This window comes from Drosophila subpulchrella, chromosome 2L, assembly GCF_014743375.2.
Source record: "Drosophila subpulchrella strain 33 F10 #4 breed RU33 chromosome 2L, RU_Dsub_v1.1 Primary Assembly, whole genome shotgun sequence".
NCBI classification, from domain to species: Eukaryota; Metazoa; Arthropoda; class Insecta; order Diptera; family Drosophilidae; genus Drosophila; species Drosophila subpulchrella.
This window is the reverse complement of record NC_050610.1, coordinates 6,436,787-6,463,550: the sequence shown is the minus strand read 5'-3', so window position 1 is coordinate 6,463,550 and position 26,764 is coordinate 6,436,787. Positions and strand designations below refer to the sequence as shown.

The 26,764-nt window shown below is 41.4% G+C and overlaps 3 protein-coding genes across 10 annotated transcripts; 1 reads left to right on the top strand and 2 right to left on the bottom strand.

Moving 5' to 3' along the window:
* Window positions 1–345: 345 nt before the first annotated feature.
* On the bottom strand, window positions 346–1,005 carry LOC119547914 (N-alpha-acetyltransferase 20). Its single transcript, XM_037854952.1, has one exon. The coding sequence runs from the start codon at window positions 919–921 to the stop codon at window positions 433–435; it is 489 nt and encodes a 162-aa protein (XP_037710880.1). The 5' UTR covers window positions 922–1,005; the 3' UTR covers window positions 346–432.
* A 1,393-nt stretch (window positions 1,006–2,398) lies between these two features.
* On the top strand, window positions 2,399–26,420 carry LOC119548401 (transcription factor SPT20 homolog). Of its 8 annotated transcripts, XM_037855633.1 has the most exons (12): window positions 2,399–2,560; window positions 2,864–3,054; window positions 13,833–14,527; window positions 14,793–15,622; window positions 16,397–16,900; window positions 17,172–17,238; window positions 17,504–17,708; window positions 17,843–17,914; window positions 18,608–18,897; window positions 19,255–19,299; window positions 19,407–19,544; window positions 26,343–26,420. In XM_037855633.1, the coding sequence occupies exons 2-12, from the start codon at window positions 3,044–3,046 to the stop codon at window positions 26,363–26,365; spliced, it is 2,880 nt and encodes a 959-aa protein (XP_037711561.1). In that variant the 5' UTR covers window positions 2,399–2,560; window positions 2,864–3,043; the 3' UTR covers window positions 26,366–26,420. The 8 variants fall into 8 exon arrangements, with proteins under 8 accessions (XP_037711561.1, XP_037711565.1, XP_037711558.1 ...); XM_037855630.1 differs by lacking the exons at window positions 2,399–2,560; window positions 2,864–3,054 and adding an exon at window positions 9,464–9,792 and having other exon boundaries at window positions 17,513–17,708; window positions 18,608–18,870; XM_037855629.1 differs by lacking the exons at window positions 2,399–2,560; window positions 2,864–3,054 and adding an exon at window positions 9,468–9,792.
* Window positions 6,273–7,543, bottom strand: LOC119548403. The gene is made up of 2 exons (XM_037855639.1): window positions 7,322–7,543; window positions 6,273–7,259 (listed from the first exon to the last, which is right to left on the bottom strand). The coding sequence occupies exons 1-2, from the start codon at window positions 7,475–7,477 to the stop codon at window positions 6,606–6,608; spliced, it is 810 nt and encodes a 269-aa protein (XP_037711567.1). The 5' UTR covers window positions 7,478–7,543; the 3' UTR covers window positions 6,273–6,605.
* Window positions 26,421–26,764: the final 344 nt, after the last annotated feature.

Below are 26,764 nucleotides of genomic sequence, written 5' to 3'. Positions count from 1 at the left end.
TCGAAACGGAAATTTGCAATTGGATTTGTTTGGCAAACGAGACGAACATCAATGCGTTTGCACTGTGTACATTAGGGTGGACCTCTGTTAACTATGATTAGGAAATCTAAAATATTACTATTTGGTGAATTTTAAGGCTGACTTTTTTTAGTTTGCGGTGTATATCTTTCTTTGGCAGTTAATTGCCTGTTTATGCCTGATTCCAATACTTTTAACAAACTGTACACAAATTGTGTACCATGACAACACCGCGTATGAGCAACATATTCATAGGACTGAGGTCCACTCTATTGTAGTTTCGTACCTAAAGTTAGCCTTTGTGCGTCAACGGAAATTGATCTTTCGTTAAGAATTCACCTCAATGGATTTTCTTTAATTAGCTATGTAATCCGAAAATAAAACTAAAATTTATATGAAAAACACATGTGTCGCTTAATGAACCTCCATAGGACGTGGTATGTACTTTCTCATCTCGAAGGCATTCTCCGGTTCCGGGTCATCTGGATAGTAGTCCACGAGGGTTTGGCGATGAGCGTAGCCCATGGAGCAGTACAGGTGATAGGCGGCCTGATTGCTGGCTCGCATGAAGAGGTTTACAAAAGAAGCTCCTTTGTGGGTTGCAGCCATGAAAAAGTAATCCATTAGAGCAGTGGCAAGTCCAAGGCGTCTATATTCCGGAGATACAGTCAATGCCGCCACATGACTATGCGGCTCCTTATTTTGCTTGGCCAGATAGTGCCCGAATATATATCCCATTAGAGGGCCATCGGGACCTGGAGCTTCGGCAATCTTTGAGAGTCCTGGGAATTCCAGAAGATGCTTCACAAAGAACGTTAGGCTGTAAACCTCTGTGAGGGCATCAAATACTAATGAATTAATTTTGAATAGATCATCGAAACGCATTTCCCGAAAGCTTGTCATTTCATTCAAAAATTTGGATTATAGTTTAATTTTATTTTAACAAATTGAAGGATTTTATGTTATGACATGTTAATGGCCTGCTTAATTGAGTGATAAAAACGAGTGATAAAAAAACTATTTTCGGTTCATTGCCAGGGTTGTTTGGCGGGGTTATAGACCACACCCGGTAAACATAATCAAGCCGGCCAGCCAAAAGTCTTCGCCACAAGAATCGAAAATTATTTCTCGATCCTCTAATGAGGTTAATGTTCGAGGCACTCGTTGACTCAGCGCCCTGTGCGCTTTTCAAAGATCTATTTATACAATTTAATGGCGCATTTTGCACAAAAATAAATAAAAGTACAAACCGATATTTGTCTTTGGCCGTATACATTTATATGTAAGCGCACATTATATTGGTAAGGCGGCAGAAATCTATTTATAATCGAAAGCATCAGCCAAATTTGTTGTGTTTTCCTTCTCCCTGGACAGGTGGTCCAGTCAAAATAATGGGGAAACTTGTAAAATGTAAACTGCTAGATCTGAATATGAAAATCGTCTAACCGGCTGAAGAAAAATGATTTGCTAATTCCCCAGCATCGCTCTTTTTCCCTTGTTTAGAGTACATATAAACTAAATTTACATATAAACACTGGATGTTTGTTTAGCGGTCTTTTTCCATTATTTATTTTTCAAGCATGTGTGATTTATAATGATTTATCAGCGCGTTTGCCCACAAGGCATGGCCAGAACAACCAAATGGAATCATTCATGATGGCATTTATTTTGTTTCTTTGTACAAACTTTTTTGGGAGGAGCATATATTTCATCGGATGCATTTTCTTATTCTCTGTTTCGGTACTCAATAATATTATAACAAGAGCGGTATGCACTTGAAAATGATTTACTGTGTAAGTAACAAGCATAGTCGAACTTTTGAATGAAAAATAAAAGGAAAAATACAATTTTTAGGTAATGACATTAGAAAATTGTTTAATTAAAAAACCTTATTGCTTGATTTTCTTACCATACCAAATCTTACAAAACTGTTTGAAAAGAGAATACCAAAATGATTAATAACAAAGCCCAACCAACCGAAATCTTTGAAGCAGTCTAGTGTGAAATATAGAAGTACCAATAATTTATTTTATGTGCTAAGTGCATTGCGCACTAAGCCCGACGATGATCGGCCCTGTAAATACATTTGAATGGTTCTGCGGATCGGAAAAGAGGAAAACAATAAGTACAAACGTCCGCGGGCTTTCTCAACTTTTAGATTTCTTTTAAATAAACTCAAAATTCGTCGAATTTTCCGAGCAGACGCACTTTACACATGCTCACAAGTAACCACCACAATCAAATGGATATAGACACGGACATGACCGATGGTCGAAAAGAATATGTACCGAATAAGAACTAGAAGAAGAACCTATTTCGAAATGTGAAATGTGCTTTTCGGCTTTTCGGCCGAGAAAATTTCGTGTGCGAATTCAGTGCGACTTGGGCTGCTAACTTGAACGCGTTGCAAACGAGAAAACCATCCGAAATAAAGAAATTTTCAACTAGAAACTAACACATAGATATATCTATACCATCTAGCTGGGCTGTCTATATATACGGATATATATAGATATAGATACGAGTATTTTCTCTGGCAAAAGTGAGCAATGCGTCGTGCCGCGTTTTATAAATAGAAAATTACAAAATTCCCAAAAGAACATTGTTGAAAAAGGGTTTCGTAGTTGGTTGACTAGTGCAAAACCCTTCAAGTATTGGCTAGACTAAACTATTTCTGTAATGATCCCACCGATTCTGAACATATAATAATTGTGAAAAACTATTTCCCAGTGGATCGGTTGTGCCTGTGCCGAAAATTATATAAGAACGCGTGATATTATTCGGTGCAAAATAATTCTCGATTTAATATTCATAATTTCCTCTTAATTTTCCATAAATTTTTCAGTGTTTCTGTGTGAATAGGCGTCGTTTGCAAAATCTTTTCATAGAACTTGCGTGCGTTTGGCGAAAACCAACGCCTACGACAAAATCCAAAGAACGCGATCTCTTCCGACTGGCGGCTGTGTGTAGGCGGTGTGTAAAAGTGTTTTAAAGTTGAACTTGAAATACATAGAAAGCGGCTAAAATGAGTTCTGGGTGAGTAAGAAACACATAAAATAATTATAATCTTTAAATTTTTAAGGGCATCTGCCTTATTTCTAAACTATTTATCATTAGTTTTCGAGTTTTTTTTTCGAAAACTAATATACAACACACCCGAACTTTATTGCCGGGGATGTGGCTGAAATGAAGCAAAATAAATAAATCTGATGTATATATAGCTGAGTTCAATAAAAAACATTTTAATGCTGCATATACAAATAGTTCTCAACAGTTTAATAAAAAGGGGAAATCTATTTTATACACTTTAACAAATAACACAAAAGACGAAGGGTTTTCTTGATTCGGTTTTTATTTAAAAAATTCATTTTAACTTTTAAGTAATATCAATTTGTTTTCTTTAAATTGTCATTTTAAGCTTTTTACTCATCAGTAGAGGGCCGTAATATTATTCAGAACTCAGCTGTATCGGCCTATACATTTTATAGTATACATATAGTCACATCATCTTTATGATCTCTTCTACAATTAAGGCTCACACATGAGTCTTTTTGAAGGCCATTGATGGCCCACGCCCACGCCCAAATCTCTTTTGGCTGCCCCACGCTGCACGCGCTTTTTGGCAGGCGACACTTTCGGTGTTTTCCCCTCACTTCCCCGCCCTTTCCCGGCCCCCACTGCCAAGCGAATTAATTAATTAAATTTCCTATTTTTCAACAACATCTCACTCGGTCTGTGGTGGTGCACAGTTTTATGTCTTAGCCCCAGCCAGCAGCTGTCTCTTGGCTTTTGTCTAGAAGCAATTGGCACACGTGTTGGGAATTTAGACGGCTGACGGCAGTCACCGGAAGTTCCTTTTCGAAGCCACGCACATCATAAAAAAAATTCTCAAGAACCTTTCAAAACATAAAGCCAAGAATTCGACACAAAATGCATTTATTTAATTTTTTTCTATTCTTAAAGTTTTTCCTTAGACAGATTTTTTTTGCATTTCTTTGTTGACGTTGATGTGCGGCGCATAAATTTTCCGCACCCACGGAAATCTTCGATAATATATTGAGGAAATTGGGTCAAACAACATGCAAAAGAAAAATACAAAGATTTTGTTGAGAAAAGCTAGGACCTCTTTATGAATATTAAATTTCGAATTGTCTTCATTTTCATTGTTTGTATTCTCCTAACCAATATACCAAACAAAAGAAAATTTTCCACCGTTAAGTATACGCAACGTTCAACATATAAATAAAATTTATATTTTCTTAAATAGACAAACAGAAACTACAAGTACTTACAAATAATACGTGTGAACTTGGAATACATATTGACCATGTACACTTTAAAGTGTTAATGTTTATTTTGACTTAAATTATTATTCGCATTTTAATGTCTGAGCCTCTGATGCATTACCAGACATGACTTTGATTTTTGTCAACGACAATTATTTTCACACTTCTTTGTCGGTTTTTCTCGCTTTTGTTGATTGCGTAAATCAGGTGTGAGTTTATTTATTTTATACATTTTCGCATTTTTTAACTTCGTAAACAGATTTGTTGTCCGAAGTTCAAGTTGGTCGCAGTTGACCGTGAAATTTGAATGCGAAAAAGGGCATTAAAATTAAAGGAAGATTCCCAAGTGGATAAGGAGAAGAAATAAAGGCACTCCCAAATGACAGTTCAACAGCATTGGGAATCGATTATTCAATAGCCATGATAGTTGAATAATGATTCACTTTCATTGAGTTTTATTTTGGATGGTACACTCATAATAAAAATAAAGACCAAAATGATCGGAAAATCAATATATTTAGAAAATACATTAAGAAGTATACAATCATTTTCTTATTTGAAGAATTTATTGCATTAAATTCAGATTTCTTTTCTGTTGGATAGAAACATTAGTTTACAAGAATGGTGTTATTTTATAAAGCCGATAACCGCAAACAGATTTAGAGTTTTTGGCTACATTTTACTACAGAAAAGTATATTGTTATTATTTAAGTATACAATAAAGAATTTATTCTTTAGTTGTTTCTTCAAAAAATACTAAAATCTTTAAAATGTAATTAAATGTACTTTCCCCACAAGCCAAAATCAAAAATTTCCTGCATTTTTTTTTAATTTCCACAAGTTACTAGTAACGACAATTTATCAACCAACACCATTATGAGCTGTAAGGAAAAATTTTTAAAATCGAAAAAAAAGTCGCTGGCGGGATTCGGTTGCCTATCTGGCCAAAAACGACCGACATGAATGACGACATGTGGTCATGGCAGGAAAATATACAAAAATTCACGTTCGTATGCGCATATATCCCGCCACTCGGCTGAACAAGAAATATTACCGCCATCGATTGTGCAACGGGCTTTTGGGGCACAGCCTGCGTTTCGCTTTCACCTGGGATCGCTGACGTTGACCCAGGCCAGATTAATATAAATAATTACGAGTGCGAGTACCAAAAGCTTACCCAAAACCAAGCCCAATACCATGGCTCCCTGTCTGATGTGCTCATGTCATGCAATCAACGCAGCAAATTGACAAATGCAAAACGAGTTGCACACTCGAGTAAATAGGCGTAGAAAGTGATGAATGAGTTCCTTGATTGCGTCTGTTTTTTGTTTTCGTATATGTACACTTTTTCCCCTGTCGTCAGATAGTTTTTCAAGGTCGGTTCCAACAAAAAAGCCTAAAATATCTACGTTTTTACACACGCTCGTGTCTTTGACAGTGGGTGTTGATGGGAAAAGCTAGTTTATTGGATTATCTTTCTTTGTTTTTTGTTTAACTTTTTCCTATGCGATCGCTTCGCTTTTTTTGTATTTAATGGGTAATAAATTGTGTTCGTTTTATGTTTGCAAATTTAAGTTTCGTATAAATAGCATCTTTGTATACGTATTTATGTTTTTGGTTTACGTCTCTTTAATTTCTCTATAGTTTGGGCTAATTTATGGGTTTAATCGCCAGACCCACAGGCATTTACGGATATATTTTATTGTTTTTTTACCGAAACACGTAATTTTTTTTAAAGTTATATATTCTCAAGACCTTTTTTACACAAACAGGAAATACTGCATTGTTTTGATAATTGTGAAGACATAAACTATTATTTTTCACCACTTTTGAGAGTTTATCAAACATAAATATATTATTGTTTACAAGTTATTGGTTATATTTAAGGCCGCTGCTTTCAAAATAATATAATTAAATATTATCCCACTGCAAGAAAGTGTGTCAATGAAATGAAAGTGAAAAAACCTTAGAGAATATAAGAAGAAATGTTTAAGAGCACAGCCAGATTTAACACATAATTAAAAACCTCATTCTTCATGGTCAGAAGAAATCATTCTAGTATTTCCCACAATAAGAGGCCTGTGGCTAACTAATTAAATGGCCCTGGTGATTGATGTCTGCACAACACCGAATATCTCTGTGTGACCCAGTTTCAAGCCAGCCAAAACAGAAATATTGAATGAATGGGGGAAACCAAATTTTCTGACAGTTCTTTGAGGAAAGAATATTATTGACTCGAATTTCAAGTGTGCGTCAATTGGCGGCGGGGCACTTAAGTGTTTATCGAGTCAAATGAGTCATTTAGTCGACCGGCCCTTGCTGGGTGCTCACTTCGAAGATGTCGGGTTCGCCGTGGAGTACGATCTTGACGAAGATCCTTTGCTCCTTTCCCGAAGGGCATAGCGCTCGGATATCGATGTCTGTGTAGAGGAGATAGTCCATGTTGCAATAGACCAGATCCTCGCCGTTCTTCAAAGGACTATCCAGAGCATTCCGCAGGCAGCGTAATCCGTGGGTTTCGTTGGAATGGGATGCATCGAGGAGCGATAGATGGGCATTCACTTGCCGGGAGGCCACTGGACTCACCATGTAGAATATGTAGGCCTGTTCCATATTCAGCATAGGTGGACTCACGTACAACATGAGAATAATGGGCAGATGGTGGACAATCTGCAGCTCAGTAGTAACCGCATAGCTGCGACCCTTCTTGGGGGATCCCCCGTAGGCTATCACCCCCACTGGGTGATTCCTTCCCGGCGTCAATTTCTCCAGCTCCACCTCGTACTCCGTCGGCACATCTGCCTCGACCTCGGTCATCGAATCCTGTGGATTGTGCCGCATCAGCAGATGGGCCAGCATCTCAAGCGGCGACATTTGCGACTGACACTTTTCCACTGGACAGAGCAGGGGAATTCCGTACAGCGCCTCCAGATCCAAATGGGCGAACCGGTTGTTCTTAATGGGATTGGGTGAAAAGCTTAGTCTAGGCGACATTTCCTGGACTTTGGCCAACTTACCATAATTTCGGGATTAAAGTTATTTGATTTCTCTATGTAATATTTAAGGAATGTAGTTAAGAATCCGATAGATCGATCTCGCCAGTAAATAAGTTGTGAGGAAAATAGGAAATGTGGGTGGATTGAAAGAAAATGCTTGTCTATTGATCGTAACATTACAAACTCACAGAATTTATATAATTTGTTATAAGCATTAAATTCTTATCGAGCTGCATAAAAATTGACACAAATTTCGAAGGAAGAGTTTTCTTATAAGAGTTATGCATTTGAAAGGGACTTTTTCTAATGCAAAATTAAAATATTCATATACAGTTTCAAAGTTTCAAAAATTATTTACAATAAGGTATAAAAAATACTTATTTCACCATGGCTACAAAAGATGGAGATAGAGATCTTTTGAAAGTTTCAATATTTTTAATTACCTATAATGGGATTAAACGAAAGTCTATTCGATGACCAGAACCATCTTCAATTATTGTTGCCGATGAGCTTTGGTCGATGTTGTCTCTTAACTTTCCCCTTCTGTGTGGCATTTTCAGTTTTTTATTTCGAACAAATTGCAGCTGTCAGGCGGCAAAAGAAAATCATTTCAGCCCAGTCATTCTGCGTTTTAAATTCCTTAACGCTTTCTTGCCAATTATTATTTAACTGGGTACAAAGCAGTCGCAAAAAAGAAGAAAAACAACAGCAGAAAAGATAACATCTTATTTGTCTGTCAAGGCTAGTGGGCCACATTTCCGCAGATGCTTGTTCAAATGAGTTAATTGGAGCAGCAAGTCGAGTGCGTGGATGTGATAAAGAAATCCCTCGAACTAAGATAGTGTTGTAGGAACAGCCGTGGGAGATACCCGTTCCTTTTGGATTTTTGATTTTTAATTGTGGAAAACGACAATAGACAAAAGTAATAAGCAGACGACATGACAGCAGAGTGAAAACAATTAGCAGCTCGATAAGAGATGCAGATACAGCCGAAAGATACCAGATAGAGATAAACGAAAGCGTCGCAAAGTCTTTTCGGCGTTTAGCTGGAAATTTGTCGCCATCATCGAACCGCATTGACAGACAAATAAATTGCTCTACAGTCCGCGTGCCAGCCGACCGTTTGTCAAGAGATCGGTTTTCCTTTTGCGGCACCACCACCACCAGCACCTCTGCTGGAAATGTATCTGCAACAAGTTGCCGAACAACCCGACTCAGCTACGCCGTTCCGTTCAACCTCAAGCGATCCGAACCCGACTTCAATGCGCCTCGAAAGTCCGCTGCGATCAGTCGCCCAAGTGCGCTCCTCAGATACAAACGAACCTACGAGATACTTTTTGCGCAGCGCGTGTGACTGAGTTAGTGAGTGATTAAAGTGTTTCCAAGTTAGTGATTAAATCTAGGAAATATCTCAAGCTATTTGCCAGATATCTATCCCCCGCGAAGGCCAAGCAAATGTTTTCTTATTTCTTAGGGCAATTCTATAGCTCATGCCTAAAAATAATTAACGTGCGTGAGCGTTTTCCCCTGCGACGGAAAACAGCTGTACTCTACATACTGATTCTGTATTTGATTCCCCCGAAATTCGATGATTCTTCTCGGCTGCCATGAGTCATCCACACAACATAAGCATTTGCCGGCTGCCCTGTGTCAAAAAAGGTTAAATTGACTTCCCCCAATCGAAAGATCGATCGTTGAGTCATTCGACCACATACATAGGTTCCAATCCAGCACCTTTGTTTGCCTGTCCCGCGATCGGACAAAAAGGCAAATCAATTGTGCAACCCATTATACCTGGTTAAAATACCAGTCTTTGTTGGAAACGTTTGCTGATAAGGGCAATTGCAAACAGGCAAATGTGTTGTAAATATTGTTCTTCTTATTATTTATCTTCTAATGCGCTTCAAAACAGATCTAGACAACAAAGAAAGACAGCAGGGTCGGGGAATATTCCTTTAAACCTTTTTTATAAAGTGAACCTACTTATTTCATTAAAATCAGACTCTTACGCACAACAAAAATATTTTTAAACATTTGTTTAAGCAGCAACATTTTTGCCTAGGTCCTTTAGGAAAATCCCCTTAGTAAGCCCCTCTAGAAACCCATTTGCTTGGACCATCCGCAGATAGATCAGCATTTTAAAGACAATCTCCCCACTTCCGCGACATGCAAGTGTAATTTTAAAAACAAAATTCAGATAAATAGTGCTACACTATATATAAGAAAATACAAATAAACAAAAAAGCGAAAACAATGGCCACCTCAACGCTGCAATCTCCGTCGCCGTCACCATCATCCGCCCCCGTTTCGACCAAGAATCCGCAGCTGAAGCGCGTCGTCTACTCCAAGTATCGGGAACTTCTCGGTTCTTATAATGATAAGGCCAATGCCATCATCGACACTCTGCCCGCCTATATGGTTCGTCAGGATCGCGGGTTCCAGCTGTCAGAGCTGCCCGTGAATGGAGATGCCAAGATGGGCCTGGAATCCTCGTAAGTTCCCCCACGAAAGTCAGAAACAAACAGAGAGAGAGCTAGAGCTAGAAAATGCTAGGGCAAAAGCAATTTCCAAGTAAATATTTATCGCTAGATTAGCTCAACTGCGGAATGTGGGCGGTTGACTGGACGGGGCACCCTGTACTTTAGTACTCCCATACTCCCATACCCCCACACTCCCATACACCGACTTCAGGTCCAGCTATTTATAGCCAAGACAGGCGGACAATGACTATCATTATGTCATGTTGCATGTGGCAGCTTTCAAGTTCTTACTTCTGCTTCCACTGCTGCTGATGTTGCTGGCTGCCCTTGATCTTGAAATATGCACGGCCAGCTGCAACAGCGGATGCTTCTAGGCAACAAGTTTGCTTTTACTACGGGGTAATCGGGGATATGATGGCACTAGACCTTAATAGCATTAAAATTAGATAATTATTTTAATGCAATTTTGATCACCAAATCCGAACTGCATATCCGCATATGCAAGAATTGTTAGTCCAATAAAATTAATAGCAATGCTATAATAGAAAGGTTTAATCCACAATATTTCTATATTTTAATATTTATTTCTGCTTCCGGTAAAATTATCAAGTAAACTTAAATTAAAATCAAGTTAATAAAGTTAATACCGAAATAATAGATTAATATTAAAGTTTTTAAACGATAATGTACATCACAATCTCTGTTAAAAATCACTTCATTCGTAAGCTTGTTCCAACAAGATGGTACACATATTTAATCTATTTATCAATGTGATAAAATTCATCTTTGGAAAATTAAATATTTACCCTCTTGCTGTAAGCTGCTGCAACCCAAATAAAAAGATATTAAGCTTTTAGATATTATATTGTCAGAGAAAGAGGTATTAAGAAAGGCAAAATATATCTTTTAAGAGAAAACAACGAGTTCATCACTCGTTTTCCAGCGCTTTCCTCAAGACATCTCCCGTATCTAGTGGATCCACCCGGTTCCAAGTTATAGCCAGTTGCCTTCAGATACATTTTTGCACGCTCATTTGCATGCGCAAAGACAAAATCAAAACCAAAGGCAAACAAAAAATAAGAAAAAGTGAAAATTCGAAATTGCACAGATGTTTTTCTATCATTTAATTTTTAAATTGGGTGTTTTGTTAGCGTTGCATGTTTTCAACTCACGCACGACCAGCTGCGATTCGAGGATTTCTGCTGTTTTGCATTTATTTTTGGCTAAATATAAAGCTGAGCCATCAGTCAGTAAAATGCTTCATTAATATATGTTTATTTAAGGCGCAAAGTGCATGTAGAAAATGTCACAATAAATCGCATTTGCCTATGATTCACAAAGAATATAGGTAAAATGTGCCAGTTAATTAGTCATGTCGGCTTATGATTATGTGTAAACTATGAATATGGGTTGCTTGTATATGCACTTGGTTCACTCTTCCTGGTTTCTAATAGTTTTTTTTCGGTTTTGGGGGTCTGACACTTTAATTGCCAAATCTGTCAGAGGGAAAAAAACAGTTGGCGGTCTTGTCTTGTGGTCAATTGCTGGCCAACCGAATCCCCAAGTACCAAGTACTGACGCCATGTCCCGACCATTGACGTCATCAGGCGACATCTGTGCTTTTAGCGCGTGTATCTTTTAGTTTTTAATGTTTTTCGGAAATTATTTGGCAACCAAAATTTTTTAGTTCAATGTGCGTGACGATCATGGGAATTGAGAACAATGAATGGGAATGCAAAAAAGTGCTGATGTTTTAGCTCGATTTTTCAGGAAATGCTTAGGTACTGCATAAAACTGACATTTTTCCAGGCTTGTCGCGGTGTTTAATAACTTTCATAAGCGAGCCGAATAAGGCGGGCTAACGTTTAATACAGAAAAACAGTTAACCAAACGGTTGTGTAAATTGAATTTCCTACCCGGCCATAAAACACTCCGATCGAGTCAATAAACGAGGGGTACCGATCTGAAATGAACCGATCTGAACGACCTCACAATTTTGGGCTTGGCCCGACAATTATGGAAGCTGTTGATGCTATTAATTCGCACATAATCAATGGCAAGTTCAACAAGTGTCCCAACCTGCCCGGGAATATCTATCCATAGTTTTGTGCACCCTGCTCAGGTTTTAAGGAGCTGAACGGCATTTCTTCGATGCGTTCCCAAACATGGGGGCAATTAATGATTCGGGTTGTCTTGCTTCGATTTAAATGCGATTTTCTGTCACCACTAACCGCAGTGTATTACGTCATTTGCATTTGACTTTGATGCACGCGCTCCAATTTGCATGTAAGCCAGTTGTGGGTGAATTTTGCAACCGTTTTCCCACACAACTTGGCCTTCGCATTTGCGGTTTTGCTCTCTGTCCCAAGAGGAGGAGGAGGGCTTTTTTCTGTAGTAAATTGTCTAGACCGCAGAGTTTTGGGCCGCCTCAACTTTATGGCACAACTGGCAGGCAGGCATCACCTGTTCCTGTTCGCCTGACCCACTTGGAGGCGAATCATCAGCGTCCACGCACACCAAGCTAATGACAAACGGGCCTGACAACTTTTCAGAACCCGATCCCGAACTCCATCACTTTCTTTCGGCATAACAGGCTTTAATGCTGAGCGACACGTTAACGAGAACGTCGCCAAAGATCTTCGATTTTCGCTTTTAATTAGCGATTTGTGAACGTTTTACGCATTTAAAATAAGCAAATTATGCGGAGAAAAGTCGACACTGACTGGGAAGTGGGATGTATGTACAATGTACATGAAAACATATTCAACGGGACTGAGAAAGTGCGAATTGGAAAATTTCGCTGGCTAAAATTTACATCAGAAGAGGCTAAAACGCCCTCGAAATCTCATTTCATTTTCTGATAGAAGAACGATAATAATTTATCATAACAAGTACTACCATACTTTTGATATATTTTTCAAATGCTTTTAAAAATTAAATAAAATATTTTGAACTTCCAATTGATAGTGCATAGTTAAAAATGGGATATAGGAAAAGAAAAGAAACTAATTTGAAAAAGCAATAAAAATGGTTACTTAATTTCTCTGTTAAATTAATCATAATCAACATAATTTAAGCAATTTTTTCAATACACCTTTTTTTACCATGACACCACCGCAACTTCTCACTTTCAACCTTTCAAATTTGGCACTTCATCGGTCGTCTCAACTTTTATGGCCGGTCGTCCGTAACAACTTGAACTCACTTTCCCCCTTGATCGTTAAAAAATCAAAACATTGGCTCATTGAACTATCGATGAACGACTCATTAGTCAAGCAGCAGCGAAGAAAGGAAAACAACACAAACGAGTGCTTTTGCCGGCGACCAAGAGCGAAACAATAAATTAGAAAAAGATTTAACAAAAATTATGATAAATAGCCCAAACAATGCAAAGAGGGAGCCAGATTAGCATGACCAAGCGGTTGCGAAAAAAAAATAATACACTAAAGAAAACGTTAGTTGAAATCCATAGAATTCGCATTTAGAAATTAACAAAGCTCAAATTGTTGTGTAGTTTTATATTTTAATGAAGGCCTTTCATTTTATTTCAATAAAAAATTATCAAAATACTTACGCAATAATCTTATCCTATGAATAAGAAAAAGTTCACTTATTTTTCAGTTTATTGATTATAATCATTAAAATAACTATTATAAAATAATATATATAACTATTATTTATATTTTTTTTAGTTATTAACGGAAAATATTTCTAATCATTTTTAATTTTTTATAATTATAAGCTTTTTTTTTATAAAGTATTAACAAATATCTGTAGAAAATTTTATTTGATACTTTTGGAACTACTTATAATAAATGGTAATTTCTCACTAAATAATACATCAAATATTAGGTTAGCTCTTTCTAATTACCCTCTTAAATAAACCCGAAATAAGGTTAACTATAATCATCCCTTTGATGTATTATTAAGATTGATTTGTTGTACTATCCCCGGCAGACACTTTCTATCGAGTCCACCACATTTTTTATAAATTCATGTCGTTTTTACTTGTATCTTCCTAATAAAGTTGTTAACCTTTGTTTTTCATGTAGATATGGACAGCGCGGAGGAGGCGGATCCGGAAACGGTGGCTACGAGGCGCCCGCCTGCGTGCAGAACGCGATGATGACAAAAGACAAGAAGCCCTTCACCTACACGCCCGGCGGCATCGATCTCTCCCAGATCCGGTCGGAGCGTATGGCTAAGCGACTGGCGCGAAACGCCCAGTCAGAGGGAGCCACCGGAGCCTCCCAACAGAACAGACCCGCCCAGCCGCAGTCGCCAGGTGGAGGAGCTCCAGGTGCCGGCGGAGCAGCCAGCTCGATGGGAGCCGCTGCCATGGGCATGCCCTTCCAGGTGCTGCCGCCGCCACCGCCGCCGCCGCAGCCACAGTCACAGGGTAAGAATGGCACCCAAGGTGCCAGCGCTGCCGCACCCCCACCACCACCCCCACAACAACCCAGCACCTTAGCGCCACCCACTGGCCGCCTGAGTGCACCCGGTTCACCGGCGACGGCTCGCAAGTCGCCGACTCCACAGCGTTTCGAGCCACCGCCGCTGGGCTTCCGGCCGGAGATCAAGATACCGCCCAATCCCATGGCCGCGCTCCGCAAGGTTGCGCCGCCCGTGGAGAAGAACACGTTCTGGAAGGATGAGTACCGCAAGGATCGCTCCAAGAGTCCGCTGCCCACTGAGGTGCCAGCTGGCCAAAATGGAGGATACTCCAGTCCAGCGGATGCCGTTGATGGTGAGCAGAGCCCCAGAGGATTTGGCTCGCTTTACTTTTGGGTGTTTTTGGTTCCGCTACTGATCCCGATACGACTCTTCATCACACATCGCCAGCTCTTACTAAGCGGTTGAGGTTGCTTCTTCTAAACATCCCATTCGACTAACCTGACATCTGAAAGGCCTCATAAAATGGCTGTTAAAACCTCCCACTAACTGCACTAAAATAATAATGGTTCAGAAAGAAAAGTACATGAAAGTAATTTTAGCTTTCTTTGCATATGTAGGTCCAAAACCATCGGCCGTCGGCATGGAGAGCAGCTACAGCCCCTACACACCCACTCAACAGGCGCCTCCGGTGGCCAAGAGTCCACCAGTGCAACAGCCAACGCCACCGGCAACACCGCCGCAACTGCAGCAGCAACAGTTGGAGCAGCAACCTGCAGCACGACAGGAGTTCCGCAGCGTGGCCATGCCCACATCGCCAGCTGTGAGTGTCTACACTCGCCAGTCGGATAGTCCCCGATCGCCTTTCGAGCAATCGCAGCAGCAACAACAGCGGTCCACGGAGAGCCCCTTCCGCTTTGCACAGCAGCAACAGCAGCTGCAACAGTCACCGCAGCAACGTCCACCCACAGCGATATCGCCGTTGGCTCAGGTGCAGCAGCAGCAGCAACAGCAATTGCAGCAACAACAATTGCAGCAGCAGCAACTGCAGCAGAAGCAATTACAGCAGCAGCAACTACAACAGCAGCAATTGCAGCAGCAACAACTTCAGCAGCAGCAGCAACAAATACAGCAGCAGCTGCAGCAACAACAATTGCAACAGCAGCAGCTCCAGCAGCAACAGTTGCAGCAGCAACAGCAGCAGCAACAACAGGCAGCTCAATCAGTTCCCTGGCGCACTCAACGCACACAGCCTGCAGCACAGCAGCAACAGCAACAGGAATTGCATCCGCAACCCATCTACAACAATGTTCAGCAGCAGCAACAAAGATCTCGCGATGCCTTCAGTCCAGCTAGGACTGAAGCACCAGCAGCAACCACGTTCAATTCACAGCAGCAACAGCAGAACTTTGCAAGTCAACAAAACCAATTTGGAGGAGCAGCAAAGCCGGTGAGTATCTGAAAAAAAACCTAAAAACAATCTACACATACTGATTAATAAAAATTATTAGTTAAAATATAAAAAATTTGAACTGATTTCAAAATTTCCCGTTAAATATTTTAATAAAATCCAAAAAATTATAAAACCAATATAATTTCAATTAGGGTTGAAAACTTTGTTGGTCATATTTGTTATTTTATTTTTCACATTTACGCGCATTTTGGCCACAGTTTATTATTTCAAGCTATGATCTCAAGATCGGCAAAGTTATTACGCATGTTTACCCATGTGCATCATGCAAATTGGCTCACTAATTTTTGTGTTATTTCCATATTGAAATGACCTTTAACTTTATTACTCATACGCCTCATTGAGCAAGCCTATGAGTAATACTTAAATAAACCGGCCCCTGCTAATTTGTAAAACACCTATTTGTGTTAAGTAATATTAAGTATGCACGTAAATACTATGCAAATAAATGGAACGCATGAAATGAAGTCAAATGACTGACAAGCTGTTTTCGCGGAAGAACAATAAGATATTTTTAAACCAAAATCTTCGAGATTCACACATAAAACTGAACATTGAATGCATTTACCAAGTGCAGTGTCTAAAATTAGGCAAATGCAAAGGCCAAACACGAATTTTGAACTTGAGGCGATTGGCAAGTGAGAAATTTCATGGGGAAACTAGAAAAAATTTAAATAAACATGTTAGGAAAACAATGATGATTTAACAAATTATAACTAATCATTGGAATTTATTATATATTTACTTGGACAGACCAACGTTGGCTCGCTTTACATAGCTCCATTGGCCCAGCCCACTGAGCCGCAGGCCCAGCGAATCGTCCTGCAGCAGCAGCAGCAGGCTTCTGCCCGGGATTCCCCGATGCGCCAGCTTCCACAGCAGCAAGGATCGCCGCAGCAGCCCCAGGGCAACCAGCCGATGCGATGGCTCAGCTCCCAGCCGGCCAGCAAGGAGCAGGCTCCTTGGGCTCGTCCCGAGGAGAACGGCAACGTCCTGCCCTCCACTTTGCGTCAGACCACTCCGGCCCCGCAGCCCCAAGTCGTGCCTCAGTCGCAGCCACAGCAGCAACAGCAGCAGCAGACATCCTTCTACCAGCCCCAGTTGGTCCAAGGAAACGGCTATGGACCAATTCCGGCTGCAGCTGCTCCCATCAGTCTGCAGAACTTCGGGTCACATCCCCAGCCAGGTGGACTCCGTTTGCAGATCAACGTAAACACCAATGGCAGCAGCAGCAATGCAAATCAAAGTGCTCCAAGGGTGAGTTTTAAATCAAATAATTTAGAGGAATATTTTCCTAAAGTTAGGAACTGTTTCTGAGTTAAAATCAGGGAGTATAATATTTATTGATCCGTTTTTTAATTAGAAATCTAGAACTAAGAATCCATATAATTTTTGGTCATCCAACCAACTTCAAGTAATTAAATGTTTTAATAAGACGCGAAAGAGAAAGGTCGAACTTTGATAAATCTAACTATTCTGTGTGACAGTTTATACCACTATTATAATTTTTCAATTTGTTTTTACTTAGGAGCGTATCATACCCATAACCCTAGAGCAGACCCCGACGTATGCCGCAGCCCAGCCCAACTTTGGTGGTAAGTTCTTAAGCGAACCTATTGCTTGTATGTGTTCTCTGTACAATATGTGTGGCGCTTTCCTAAAAATCCCTAAATGTTTGTGACTAATACCGTATGTAGTTTATTCCCACCCAAAACCCAAAACTCCCCTGCACTCTCCGCTCCAAAGGAATGACTTCCACCCGTGTATGATCCTCCCAAATCCCCGCTCTCGTCCAATTGTGTAACTCTCCAACTTCTTCATCAATATGTGTCTATGTATACTCTTTCTTTCCCACGAAAGCGCCTGCAGGTCACATAATACGCTCAGCTAATCAATTTGTCGATCAAGGTTACCAGAATTACCCAGCTCAGGGCCAGCGAGTCCTGTCGCCCAGTCAGGCGGGCAGTACCAATAACACCAATGGTAATGCCACCAGGATAATCCCAATAGCTGTCGAGGGAGGACGCGGCGGTCCAGTTTCCCAGTCGCCGGTGCTTTTGCAAAAGTAAGTAGAATTCAGTTTGATCTGGTTGCTTTTCCTTAGCTTTATCTTTGTGCTTTACCGACACCCAACAATTGGCCCGCACTAATGCGTATTAATTTTGTGCTTTTCTACCAACTTAACCAACAACTATTTAGTGGCAATTACAATTTGTATGTGCACCAGTGTCCGCTCGAGGCGGAGATACTCTACAGAAAGAATCGTCTCAGGTAGTGCCCACTGTGCTCACCAAAGTACATGCATAAATCGCATACCATTTATATTTCATGCCCTGCATTCTTCAGTGTTGTGTATCAGAAATAATTTGGAGCAGACCAATCTATTTTGGATGTATCTTGATTTTTAGGAAGAGGAAAACTATCCAATTCTAAATATTTATTGATCTTAAGAGTTAGCTACATTCAGTTTAAACTTTTCTATTAAAGCGTATGTTTAAAGCATCAATCAAGTTGGTAGTCGATTCGATAAAAATAGTACTCAAATTTCTATTTGCTTTTAAAGCGATTGCATTCTGAAACTTATTATTAAGTTTTAAAAACAAACAGCCTAATATCTATATATATAATTTGATATATATAGAAATTATATACTTTTTTATAAAGTGACTAATTTGTATGATTACATTTTTGAGATAAATATAAATTTAGATATAAGGGGTATCGTATCACCTCATATATTACATTTGCATTCTAGCTTGAAGTACAGTTTCGTACATTTTACTAAATTTTAAAAGATTTGGTTTCGTTAAGCTTCAGTCACAAATCCAATCCAAAACCTAATCCTTAATCCAAAAGTTTCGTTCGCATACAAAACAAAATCGTTGTAATTTGGTTGATTTCAGACATTTTCGACGGCATGCTAACCAACAACCTAACCTAACACTCGCCTATATCTACTTGCAGCGATCCACGCTCACCGCCCATCCAATCGAAATCGTTTAGAATTTTGCAAAAGATAACCGACACCGTAGACGATGGCAGCGGGAATGGGGATTTGCGGCAGGACTCGCGGCAGGATCTGCAGCAGACTCCCCAGGAGGCCGAGTTGCAGCGGCCGCAGTTCGCCCGCCAGATGAGCGCCCAGCAGGCCAGGAATAGTCCGACCATCGAGCAGATGCGGCGCCTGCAAATCGCCCAGGATCAGCAGAGTAACCATCAGCAGTCGGGTACGCCATTAGCTTGGTCCCCGCAAGGTGAGATCCGATAGGTTGTCTCCATGTCCCCTGGCCCATCCTCAGATTCCTCATTAAATATATCATATACCATCGGTTGGTAAGATTCTGGTTGTGGTGAGAGTGCTTAATCCTTGGGGAGTGTCTTGGGTCCTTGGGAACTCTACTAAAACCTAAAGCCGCTTTAAGCCACAAGAACACCTTCTGGTAGACAGAAATTAACCAGCTTCCTGTGTCTGTCCTGACTAGAATTACAAGTATTGGTGGCATACCAAAATTTTGCAGCACTACTAAGTAGTACACTAATTAGATAGTAATAAATATTGCATTAATATTATTATTAAATTAGTTTATTTATTAAAGTTAACGTTTTTTCAGGTAATGGCGTCTCAGCTCAGAACCGATTCACGCAACAACGATATGGTAAGGAATTATAAGAGATTATATCTATATCCAGTATCTGAGCTTATGCTACTTTCTTTACAAACGAATGTGCACAGAATATTATATATTACATTTCTTTCCCCTAGATACCCCCCAACAACAACAACAGCAATATGTGCCGCCAAGTGAACAGCAGGCTCCGGAACCCAAAAAATACACCGGTAGTGCTATACCAAGTCGATCATTCAAAATTCTGCAGGCAATGACAACACCTGAAAATGCCGGTAAGTACAGCTGTGGCAAAGAACTCAGGGTCCCGAAAACAACACTTGGAAGGAGAAATCTTTTTCTGAAATTAAGTTACAAGTTTTGAATCCAATTCATACATAAATCAGACAACAATCATGGCTGTATATATATACTCAGAACCCATCGATCATCACTAACGGCAATGATCACACGCCCATTCAGACACAAGCACATGGAGCATTGCATCAAGGATCGTAATTTTAAAAACCCTTTTTTTGAGAGATTTCACCTTTTTTGCTGAATGGTGTCCATACAATACAGTTTGACCTAATCCCAATGGCTTATGATATTAATTTGGAGCATCCCACACCATTTTACAAGCATAGCCAACATTTTGCATTACTCATACGCCATTTACCTGTACAAAGCTTGCTTTACCATTTAACCAATCGATTAATCAGATCATTTATGATCGGATCAATTTGACAAAAGGATCACATGAAAAACACAACATAATGTTCGCACTCTCACCGTGTCTATTTCTCTTTTTCTTCTTTTATATTTGATAACCGTGTACCACAAAACCGACCTCAGACCATAAAATTCGTACCGAGCTGGACTCGGATTTGGAAAATGTTGAACTGAACGAATCCCCAAATAATAATAATAGTAACAGCAACGGAAATACTGAAAATAATAATAATCATAATAAGATTAACAGTAAAACCAACAAACGTCATAGCTACACATCATCCACATTCGAACCACCCACCCCACCACCATCCTTCACAGAACCCGCCACCCACTCATCAAACTCATCCCTCAGTTCGGATAGCTCTTGTCCCCCACAGGCCCCTCGATCGCAATCGGTGCCACCTCATTATCCCTATGCCTATGGTTATCCGTATCCCTGGTACATGCCTCCACCTCCTCCGCCGGCCAATGGAGAGGCCGCTCCTTGGCCATATCCCTATTCGTATCCCCCGCCACCACCGCCACAACAAGCGGTGGATGGAAAGCAGGCAGAGGGATTTCCCCCGTATCCCTATTACTATCCCTACTATCCGCCACCTCTGCCACCCTACGGACAACAGCCGGGGGAGTCCCAGTTTCCCGCTGGCTATCCTCAGTTCCATGGCATGCCACCCTATGGACATTCGTATCCCTATCCAGTAGCTCCCAGCTACAGCCAGAGTTCCACCGAGGAGAGCAGAGCCAGCAGTGTGCTGCCCGACATAATCATCACGCCCAGCACCGATGATATTCCCTCGCAGGTGATCATGCAACACCACATCCGAGTGGAGCCACGAGAGCCACCGAAGCGGGCGCACTCCGTCGAGATCGAGGAGCTGGTCAGCAGGCCGAAGGCTCGAAATATTTGCACCAACAAGCACGAGGTCATCGATGTGCTGAGCCAGCGTTTGGCCAACATCAATAAGATCGCCAGCGGAAATACCCAAGCCAATCTCTCCAAGCAGTTGCACAAAAACTACGCTGGCGAGCAGTCCAAGGAACTGGGGGAGAGATCTCCCAGCGAAAATGCCTCCAACTCCGATACCGAATCGGAGGAGGACAGCAGTGATGAGGATACCCCGAAGCCAGGAGCTCGTCCAGCTCCCTTGCAGTCCATTAAATCGGTGACCAATGTGCAGGTCTACAAGGGTAAGACCTTGGAACAGCATTTGAACTCCGAGAGCAGTGAGGACGAAGATGATGTGACCACCGCGGAGGAAATGTCCGATGAAGAGGAACAGATCGAGGAAGAGCAAGAGGGCCTAGTCGAGGAAATGGACGATGATTACATTGTGGAGGAGGATCTAAGTGTTATCTACGAGGAGGAGAGTGAACTGGAACGTAGCAGCGAATACGCCAAGACAGTCATTAGAAAGGATGACTCCAGATCCACCATAGTCGATGACATTGATAAGCAAATCGAAGAGAATGATGATGAAGATGAGGAGTCCAATTCGGTAACAGTTCGCCTGCCACTTCGATTCTCCTTCAGTCGCAGTTCCAACGATGAAAACATCGCCACTGTGCAAGTGGGCAATACCACTCAGATCGAAGAGAAACAGCCCAGCATCGTGAGCTCGTTCAGTGTGGCCAAAGTGGAAAGTGATGATGAAGACGATGACTGTGAGGTCAGTGTGACCATTAGTTTGTCGAACTCCTCGCGTTCCAATTCTGTGGAGAAGAATACTACACCGTATAGGACCTCCAGTTCCTATCCCGTGGAGGAGATTTGCACACCCATCAAAGCCAGCGAAGAAGACGTTTCTGCCTCGTTTTCCCTGGGAATGCGAAACAAATTCGTAAGTGAAACAATTGCCAATGATGTAACAAATAATATCTCCCGAGATAAGCCAAAAGCAAAGATCGAAGAAGTCAAGGATGTGGCAAGTTCGCCTAAAGAGGAGTTCGATTTCTTTGCCACTTTAATGGCAACCAAAATGCAAGCCCAAAAAATGATGGAGGAGTCAAAGAACTTTTGGAAGTCTTCCGATTCTAAGCCAGCAGAGTCGGCAGCCGAAACACCAAAGCTTCGACCTAAAGAAAATATCTCTGAGGCTAAGCCACCTAGACCCATATCTGGCGATATGTCCAAGACTCAAGCTTCGCTGGAGGCTGCCAAAAATAGCTTCTGGTCTACTTTCGCCACAACTTCCAAGGAAAAAGAACCCGAACCAGAGGAGCAGGACAAAGCTGAGGAAGTTGACTTCTGGGCTAGCATAGAGAAAAAGGAAACCTTTGACAAAGATTCTTCTTCTCAGTGGACCAAGAAAAAGAAAACCGTAACCTACACACCTCTGAAGAAGGAGACACTAACTAGAGTGGAGCACTGGACAACAACACTTAGAGCTCACGTGGAATCTTTGCCCAATCCTCAAAAAGCAGAGATGACTTTTGTAGTTGAAGAAAGGCCAAAGGAAATTGAACATCCCCAAGAGAAGTATGAGGTTGATAAAGAGGATTTCTGGGCCTCGGTAAACCAAGATAAGATGGAAAACACAGTCACTAATGCATCCTGGCAACATGCAACTTATAGTACAGAGACCCAAAATGAACCGGAGATCAACGTCTGGCCTGCTCATGAAGAAACAGAGCAACCCTCGCAACAAGATGAAGAAAACGTAGACTTTTGGGCAGACATGGAATCAACTAACAGCTACCAAGATGAAGAGAAACCCAACGACTTTACATATGATCCAACTAAATACCCCGAAGAGCCTCGAGAAGTGGATACCGATGAGGAGATCGATTTCTGGGCGGAGATTGAAGCCAAACGCAAGCCAGGTGAAGAAGACGATGAGGATGTCACGTTCCATAAGTCTGCCTTCTTTTGGGCTAGCAAGGAACGCCAGAATTCAGTGGAGGAGACGCCCTACAAGCCAGTGGAGACCAAGGCATTTAGAGCCAAGTTGCCCGATGAAGCGGCTGTGGAAATAGATGTTTGGGCCACCTTGGAGGCAGCCAGGGGCCACGAACCCGAAATAGTAGATCCCGTGGTGGAAGAGGAAAAAGTTCTGGCAGAACAGTTTGAAGAATTGGAACACGAGAGCTCAGAGGAGGAGGAGCCAATTAAGATGAAGCCTCAGGAAGAGATCCCGGAGAGCAACTTAAGCCATGTGGACACCATGTCACTGGCCTCGATGCACGAACCAGCCACAGTCTACACATGGACTTCACCACAGGAGGAGATTAATGACCACGAGGATGGAACCGACTTCTGGGCGGACATGGAGCAAGAACGATCCAAAAAGGAACAATTCGAGGAGGCGGAACAGAAGCGCCACAACTACCGCCAGGCCATGGCCTTCTTCAACACCTCCATCGATGGTCAGCAGTCGCCACCACAACAAACTGCCAGTCCCAATCGCAGCAGTGTTATCCTGGAAGTGGATGAGCCACTAGAGGTTGACCTGGGACCGCCTGGTGAGTACCAGATAGTGGGCGAGGATGGAGTCGTCGTGGAGGAGCACAAGCCAATGATAACCGAAGTTGAGGAAGAAGAGCGCGGAGCAGCAACTCCCACCAACATGGAGCCACAACTGCCAGAGGTTTATGTGGAACCCGAACCGGAAATGAAGCGTCTGTCCAACGGACTTCCTGATCTTGCCGTCGAGAAGTTCACCGAGTTGCCCAAGATATCGGTGCGTGATCGGATCAGTGCATTTGAAGTGATACCCACGCCTGGAAGCTCCGATGGCTCCAAGGGTTTGACCAAGCAGTCCCTCTCAGTGGACAGTGCCTATGGCAAGGGAACCCTCTCGCGGAACAGCAGCACACAGCGATCCGAGTCGGAGATCGAGGAGGACGACTCCGGGGTGACGGACATGAACCGCCAGCTTTCCGGGACGGACACCGAGTCCGAGAGTTTTCCGGAGCTGCGCAAGATGACCAGCTACCAGCGGGCGGCCACACATTCCAGGCTCTTTAAGCTGCTGCAGGACGAGAACGATGTTCCGGAGGCGGGTGCCAGTCCATCCGATGAGTTCCAGTTGAAACCCAGTCGGAGGAAGATAGTTCACAATGTGTCCATCACCAGGCGACAGAATCCGGGGGTTCTGAATGACGCGGAAACCATGACGCAACGCAGGGAGCGACTTTCGCTGCCGCTCCGGAAGAATACCAGCATCGATGCGGACAATCCCTCGACCCCAAATAGCCCAGCTTCACCGATTATGGGACCCTCGGCCAAAAACCAGCGCAAGGTGAGCGATAAGCTAGTCAATGAACTAGTCCAGAGCCTGCTCCTCAAGAGCGACAGTTCGCACTTGAGGAATCTGCCCATGGAACGACTACAGGCGGCCGCCAAGAGAGCTCTGGTGGAGGAGATGGACTCGGCGCAGGAGAACAGCTCGCTGGACAGCACGCCGGCACCCACGCCCAAGCAGGACAAGGAGTACTCCGACTACTACAACAGCTGGTGCGATGCCAGCGGCAGTGGGGATGAGGTGCTGCCCCCCAAGAGCTTCCGTGCCCTGCAGGATCCGCGTCGCAGCCCCTGGACGGTAAGGTGTCCGCGGGTGCTCAGCTCCAAGACGATCAACCGGGATTTGGCCCGTGTTACCGAGTCACCGGAAATAGCCAATGGCCGGGGCAGCAAAAGCCCCGAATGCTTCCGCCAGAACTCACACTCACAGAGTAGAGAACGATCCGTGAGCAGTTGGCGGAGGGTCTAGAATACGGCATTGGATTGTCTATGTAATTTAGAAGGGCGGGTCTATAGTCTTTAGCAGGGATGTGAGACCGGTTCAAAAGGGAGATAGAATCTCTCTAAGAGGATCTCGAATGCGCCCCACAAATCCCGAACGAAATATAAAGCGAACTTGAATCGATTGAGGAGAAGCAAATCCTACTTCTGGTCAAAGGGGGTTAAGCATGAAGCTAGTCAACTTCCGAACCGGATTTCACTCCCGAACTTTTCGTAAATTAAGAGTCTTCTGCATTTTTGGCCCAATCAGTCACTGCCCCTGGAAATGGGTGATAAAAGAGCCAGTTATTGCATTTCTCATCTCATCCCACCATCATCAATCCCCCATCCACATTGTACATTATGAATATCGAATACACTCAATACATTAATAAACTAAATCTAATAAAACATGTAAATAAACCAATTGAAACCAATGAAAGGAAATCGTTCATTCGTTCGTTCGTTTGTTACCTCAGTAAAGCGCAAAACCAAAAAACCAACCAAAATCATTTTCTAAAACTACATGAGTATTTCAAAATTTGTAAACCGTAACTCATGAAATCGAACCAAATAATAACAAGCATATAAAACTGAAAAAAATCTACCAAACGCCACAATAAACAACAAAATAAAAACAATTTCATCTCAACTCAATGATTTTGTAAAACTCGTTCAAAATCCTAAGGTACCTAAAAATTGCAATTATTAAAAAATTACCCAAAAACAAGTTTTAACTAATTGAATGTTTCATAATATTCGAAAAATTGTCCTCTATCTTTTCTATGTATTTACTTTTAATTTCGCCGCTATTTTCTTTAATTCTGTGTGCCGTATTCTTTTTATTTGTCCATAAAAATATTTGCGATCGTTTAAAATGAAATGAGAAAAAATCAAGACCAGGTTTGTATACCCAAAAAAAAAGTCCAACAATGATTATAAATAAAATAATGCTTCGAAGTACATTTCATCGCAAATATTTTTATAGAACCACTGTAGTTCCTATCCCAAATGCTTCCCTAAAAACTTGAGCTTGGAGAGCAAACTCCACCTTGCAAAAAGAACAACGAATGAAGATTACTTTTTTGTTGTTATGACCATAAATAAATACAAAAAAAAATAAAGAGTGGAAACATAAAATGGAAAATTGTACAATATAACTTGTCGAAAAGTCGTTCGTTACATTAACCATTCATGAGTTTACAAATGCATATTTAAATGTTTCTTTCTCTTATACTCAATTAACTTGTTTTATACACACAATAAGAAATATATATTTTTAACAAAAATTAATCGTTAACTTTAATAATGACAATGAATGGCTTTTACCCCAAAGACTTAAATTGAATTGAACTGACTTGAATTGAATGAACAAAACAAACAAAAGTTGAACAAAAAAGGTGAAGTTTTCTCTCAAAACTGATTTGGCTGCCTGGCACTTGCACTTTCTTAGTTGCGCTTCAATTTTCTGTTTATATACTTTTGAAGCTTTCTTTATATGTAAGTCTGAACCTCGATCAGTGTTCATGGTCAAATTGAGACTTTAAAGTTTCCAAAACTTACTGTTAGCTTTATTTGTTTGTTTCTGCTTATCGAAGTCACCCAAAAATAACACTCTTCTCGATTTGATCTTTTTCAGGACCTGGACAATCGGATCTATAATTATTTCTCAACGCCATAGAAATCAATTATAGCAACTCAACAGCATCATCATACAGAAAACGAAACTGAAAATCAATCAGATTGCTTGTTATAGTTATCTAGTTTAAGTACCAGACACTCTAAGGATCGCCACAATCAAATAACTTGGGAACGGGAACAAGTTTTTAGTAAAATTTCTTTACACTAACAACCAACATTGTAGCAGAAGAGGAAAGTTTTTTTTGTTGAAACGCGATTTGGTAGCAGCACTAAAACCAAACAAAACATTTCTAACACCATTACGAAGCAAATAGCGAAAGCGAATATATACTAATCCTACACATTAAGATGAAGAATGCAGGTGCAATGAGGTAGCAACGAAACGAAACAAAATCCAAGAAATCGACTATGCTTGATATG

Excerpts from the sequence above, each read along its gene's own strand:
- LOC119547914 (XM_037854952.1), bottom strand. The coding sequence starts at position 921 with ATGACAAGCTTTCGGGAAATGCGTTTCGATGATCTATTCAAAATTAAT.
- LOC119548401 (XM_037855637.1), top strand. The coding sequence starts at position 9,554 with ATGGCCACCTCAACGCTGCAATCTCCGTCGCCGTCACCATCATCCGCC. Across the intron at positions 16,901-17,171 it reads CAAATCAAAGTGCTCCAAGG|GAGCGTATCATACCCATAAC; the intron begins GTGAGTTTTAAA and ends GTTTTTACTTAG. Across the intron at positions 18,898-19,254 it reads ATTAGCTTGGTCCCCGCAAG|GTAATGGCGTCTCAGCTCAG; the intron begins GTGAGATCCGAT and ends ACGTTTTTTCAG.
- LOC119548403 (XM_037855639.1), bottom strand. The coding sequence starts at position 7,477 with ATGTTACGATCAATAGACAAGCATTTTCTTTCAATCCACCCACATTTC. Across the intron at positions 7,260-7,321 it reads ACTTTAATCCCGAAATTATG|AACAACCGGTTCGCCCATTT; the intron begins GTAAGTTGGCCA and ends AATCCCATTAAG.